Source organism: Gossypium arboreum, chromosome 12 (genome assembly GCF_025698485.1).
Source record: "Gossypium arboreum isolate Shixiya-1 chromosome 12, ASM2569848v2, whole genome shotgun sequence".
Taxonomy (NCBI): domain Eukaryota; kingdom Viridiplantae; phylum Streptophyta; class Magnoliopsida; order Malvales; family Malvaceae; genus Gossypium; species Gossypium arboreum.
In genome coordinates, this window is record NC_069081.1 from 110870297 (window position 1) to 110875441 (window position 5145).

At 29.1% G+C, this 5145-nt stretch overlaps 1 protein-coding gene across 1 annotated transcript; it reads right to left on the minus strand.

Moving 5' to 3' along the window:
• Nucleotides 1–898: 898 nt before the first annotated feature.
• LOC108478291 (bidirectional sugar transporter SWEET10-like) lies at nt 899–2854 on the minus strand. The gene is made up of 6 exons (XM_017780734.2): nt 2532–2854; nt 2378–2414; nt 2065–2275; nt 1808–1969; nt 1577–1696; nt 899–1470 (listed from the first exon to the last, which is right to left on the minus strand). Exons 1-6 carry the CDS (start codon nt 2572–2574, stop codon nt 1222–1224), a joined length of 822 nt encoding a protein of 273 aa, XP_017636223.1. The 5' UTR covers nt 2575–2854; the 3' UTR covers nt 899–1221.
• Between the last annotated feature and the right edge of the window lie 2291 nt (nt 2855–5145).

Here is a 5145-nt window from a genome sequence, read left to right on the forward strand (position 1 = left end):
ATACCCTTCCACAGATAATATATATATTACATGTTTTTATATTCCAATCTCAATATTTATAATCCATTACAATATATTTTCAGCCCGTTCAATTTTCGAAGAGCCAACCCTAAAAGTGCTTATATATATATATGCCCTATAATTTCTTTTGTTGTTATTAACCATCTTTTATAATTGTGATTCGAGGTTCACCTAAGAATATATTGCTGATTTAGGTGTTTCAAATTTCTTTTACAAAAACTTTAGGATTGAAACAATTTCTATACAACTAAAATAATTTAATTAGGGTAAAATGTAAAATAAAATCTACTAATATCTCATATTTTTAATGAATCTTAATATAAATAATGTTATTATATATGAGAATTAAATGATAATAAAAAAAAACTTCACTAACAATCGAGGGGTAATTTGTTCAAATTAAAATGAAAAATTAAGATAAATATATTGAGAATTCTGAAGGATGTTTAGAATTTTGTTTTTTTTTAAAAAAATGTGTATAACTATAGTCGAACTTAATTATTCATAATAAAGAAAAGTCAAAACCCAAATTTGTCCTTTTAACTTTAATCTTCGGTAGGAAAAAAGACAAGAAACATAAATGAGTGGCAAAAAGGAACAGTAAATTAAAGTCTTCTCTGTTCGGTTTTGGCTAGCTTAAAAGGATAACAATCCGCAAAAAAAGGCTTAAAAGTAAGAGAGTTTTTTATTAATAAAATTATATGCCCGAAAATAATTTCTTATTAAATCCAAATAAAAGTGTAACTTAATATATTTAAATTCGATTTTTATATGTAATTTTGTTTTTATTATTTAAATAATATCTATTTTCTTTTATCTTTATAAAGTATATATTAAAATCGGTAATAACATGAAAAACATAGGATGAAGAAAATAATTATAAAAGAAGTACGTTTCATTAATAAAACAGTAAGTACAGAATGCTAATTACAGATTACATATGATTATTATAGATTTGAAAAGAAATGAAAGAGAGACAAAGATTTCACGATGTTGACTGAAAAGACAAAGAAATTAAACCCACATTATTAGACATTAATTTTTTCTTTTCTTTTTTCTTTTTAAAAGTTATTGTTTTGCATGGGTTAACCTCAGCCCATGCAAAAATCAAAGTAAACACGTAAGCTTAAAGACATGTTTCAAGTGGAAACCTCTTTTTCATATCACCCACTCGAAATAAACTTTTTTTTTTTTTTTTTTTTAAACTTTGCTGAAAGCATTCCCTTCAGTTCTTCCGCCGTTGTTGCCGCCGTTGTTAGAGTTGGTTGAGTTAGGAATGATGGCGTTTACATTCGAGCCAAGCTTGGCAACATCAACGACGACGACTGGGTGGTCCGATAATTGAAGCTTGGGGTCTGATTCTTCCACTGTTTTCTTGGGATGGTTCTTGTAAACGGCATAAAGTATCATTTGAAGTACTCCAAAGATGAATCCGAGGATATTTGGAACCTGTTGTTGATTAGACGTTAACCCACAATCATTAAAGATAAAAAACAAAAGTAGATATAAATGTTTAAATCAATTGATTTGTGGTTAAATGAGATAATTAACGTACGGCGACATTCATATCTTTTAAACAAAGGCCATAGAAGAACCACATCACAGCTCCTAAAGTGAGGAACACTGATAAAGTAAATGGCATGTACTCAACGCTCTTCGTTTTTATGACTTTTCTCTGCAAAAAAAAAAAAAAATCAAAAAATTAATCTATTTTAAAATTATTAGTTTAAAGGGTTTACGTTTATTATGTTAATTATTAGCTTAAAAATTGATGAGTTATCCTCACCACAATGGCGAGAGGTGCGACGAACACAGCCAAAGCGAATGCCATGCAAATGTAACCCAAAATCAGGAGACGAAGGGAAGGGTTTTTTAGGAAGTAAGTTGCGAGAAAGATAACTCCGAACCCGAAAACGTTGAAGAGAAGCATAAGCTTCACCGTGACGATCTGCAAATTCACCCATTTCAACGTATTTGAATCAGATATGTATAAACTATATATATATGTTGAGAAGTAATTGATGGATGTAAAGAGAGTGTTACCTTTTCTTTCTTTGGGCCGTAGTAAAAGTAAGTAACAATGTAAAAAGTTTGAATGAAAACGCAGAAAGTGTTGATGGTAATGAGGAAAATGGCATCTTTCTTAAGCAGTGCATAGTAAATCCAAAGCATCGCACTGAAGAGCGAAACCACGTAGGGAATCGACTGGAAACCTTCCGATGTTTTCTTCTTGAATATTTGGTAAAATGTTGGCCTGAAACATTAATGGATAACATAATACCCTCCATTAATAACACAAACTCTCACTAACATCATACAGCAAAATAAAAATAATAGAGCTGACGAGAAAACTCACAGTGGAGCCAAGGAAACCATGAATGAAACAGCGTTGCCTAGAAAACATGACGACAAATTAACGAAACGTCAAAAGGGATTGAATAGTAAAGCTGATAATATTCACTAAAAGGAAGAATAATAAACATGAAGAATATGTGTGTGTGTATATATACCTAGAATACCAAAAACGAAAACCCAAGACAAGTGAAGAGCCATGATGATCACTGTGCTATATAAATGTGTGTTTGTGATTTTCTCTCAATCTCTGTAAGAGAAAGTGAGTATTGTTGTCAAAGTGAAGAAGCTCTTTCTATCTCTTACTTCCACGATCTGTGAAGCAATCAAGGTTTATATTTATAGCCGAGGAGAAGGGGCTGGGGATGAAGAAACGACAAGGAAGGTCAAGTTTTATTTTATCATATGCAATATTTGAATTTTTAATTCTCCTTACTTTTTAAATCTGATTATTGCTGTGAACAAAAAAAAAAAAAAACAAATCACACCTCTAATTCATGTTCAATTTAATTGTATTTTTTATAATTTAATATTAAAGGTGAGTTTATTTATAATTAGTGTAAAAATAACAATGACGATAAAATTAAATACTGTAGTACAAGATATTTAAAAATTGTAATTCTGAATCCACTATTTAATAAATAATTTATATATATTTAAAAACTGTAATTCTAGTATAAAATTTAACATAAATCTCAATAATTAAAGAATAACATATCATTAATTATAGCTAAAAATAAAAAAATATATAAAATCACAATTCTAGCAAAAATAAAAAATCATAAAACCATTGAATTGATAAATGATTTTGTCATTCTAAATAAATCATCATTTAACCAGTCTACTTAATTAAAATTATTTTTGAATGTGTGGTATGCATTAAAAGAGTATTAATTTGTTTTTTTCTTGGGCAGTGAGCTTTTAGAAATACAAAAGGTGTCAATAGGTAAAAAGAGCTTTTGTAATTAAACTTCCAAATAAGCTCCCTTCCTAGCAATAGACAAAGGTGTATTAATCCCAAATAGGACGGTTGATCTTGAATTGAATGCAAGCACCCCTAATCCCACCTAATTAAACCCCCCTACATCACATTAACCTTATATATTTCCTACTACACACATATATTTACACAATGCTCCCATATGGGTCCTACATTGATCCCTTTATGATGTGTCACCCACCATGTGGTTTTAAGGTTTACAACTCACACCTGATTGGGTCTCATTTGGGTTCGTGGAACTTGCCATGTAATTTCCTCATTCCTCTCCACAACTTGGGTATCTATTGCCCTATTTAGAAAAAGTTGCCCTGCTACCATTATGACATACCATATCAGTACCACATAACAACATAGTATATATAAACACATGGTTTAAAATGATTTTGATAAAGACCTTCGATTTAAGACTATATGCTTAAATGTTTTTTTTCTGTTAAGTCAAAATTTTATTAAAAGTTTTTAAAAAAAATGATCATCAATGAGATACAAGTCTCACAAAAAAAAGGAAAAAAAACAAAAACCACTATAGGTAGATTAGTCACTCGATAAATCCAAATATAATGTAATCAATACAATGATTTATGCTTAAACACGTATGAACTTTTAAGATTTTGAATGTTTTTCGTCTTGTAATTTTGTTTTTCATCAATAAATTAAATTGAGACCCACGTAATCTTATGTTAGATTATTAATACTTATAATCATGAAAATGTTTAAACTAATCATATTTTGATTTTTTTAATTATTTGTTAGATGAAATTTTCTTCGAGGAGAAAAGATTATGATGATGTATGTATGTATGGTGATGGGATGCTATAGGGTAACACAAAACTGCATAGGAATGTATAATGGATATCCATACATAAAGAGAATCTAACCCACTTGCTCCATCTGATGAGTTCTTTTGAGTTGAGGGATCTTAAAAGTCATGATTTTTAGTGACATCTTTTTACTCCCAGGTGTAATCGCACTTGCTTAGGCATGAACTGAATGGATCCATCCCCATCCAACCCTCCACAATCCATCCACCATCACCATGCAACATAATCTTGATGTTCTTTCTTATTTACTAAAACAAGCAACACTTCTCTTTTTTCTCATTTTTCTTTTTATCTTCTCGCAGTTAATTCTAAATACAGGACTCCTACTCTTTGTCAACTGTAATAGGTTTGGCCCATATGAATTAAGGATTTTACTATTTCAACTCCATCTTTAAATATTAATATATTAAATCATTTTAAACATTTAATAAGTTTTTAACTTGTAAAAAAAAATGAAATTTCAAAAAAATAATATGAGTCGACATAGTCTAGCCAAATCCGATCTATAAATAAATCTATATTCAAGGCCAAAGTAGTAGATGACAATGCCAGAATTATATATATACTATATAAACAATGGCTAACTGAGTAGGTGTCACGAGTCAACTTAACACCAATTCAGTTGTAAAATTATTAAAATACTCTTTATTTTAAAGGGTAATTAATATTATTAGTAGGGTATTTTTATCTTTTAAACTTTTATATAAATTTTAAACAAAACAATTGAACAACATTATTTAAGAATCAAACACAAGACCAACAATCATATAGAAAACTCTTACCACTCCACTAATAATCATCATTTGCTGATATATTTTTATAAATATTTTTTAATATAAAATATTTCCATTCACCTATATCCTGGTTGTGATAAAATCTAGTATATATATATATAAAGTGTGAGATTTATCATCTTGTCTAAGTTTGAACTTGTGTTAATTGAAAATTTGA

What these genes read in the sequence shown, in the direction of transcription:
- LOC108478291 (XM_017780734.2), bottom strand. Translation starts at nt 2,574, where the DNA reads ATGGCTCTTCACTTGTCTTGGGTTTTCGTTTTTGGTATTCTAG. An exon ending in TTTCGTTTTTGGTATTCTAG is followed by an intron (nt 2,415 to 2,531) that starts GTATATATACAC and finishes CATGTTTTCTAG; the next exon opens with GCAACGCTGTTTCATTCATG. An exon ending in TAAAAGATATGAATGTCGCC is followed by an intron (nt 1,471 to 1,576) that starts GTACGTTAATTA and finishes AATCAACAACAG; the next exon opens with GTTCCAAATATCCTCGGATT.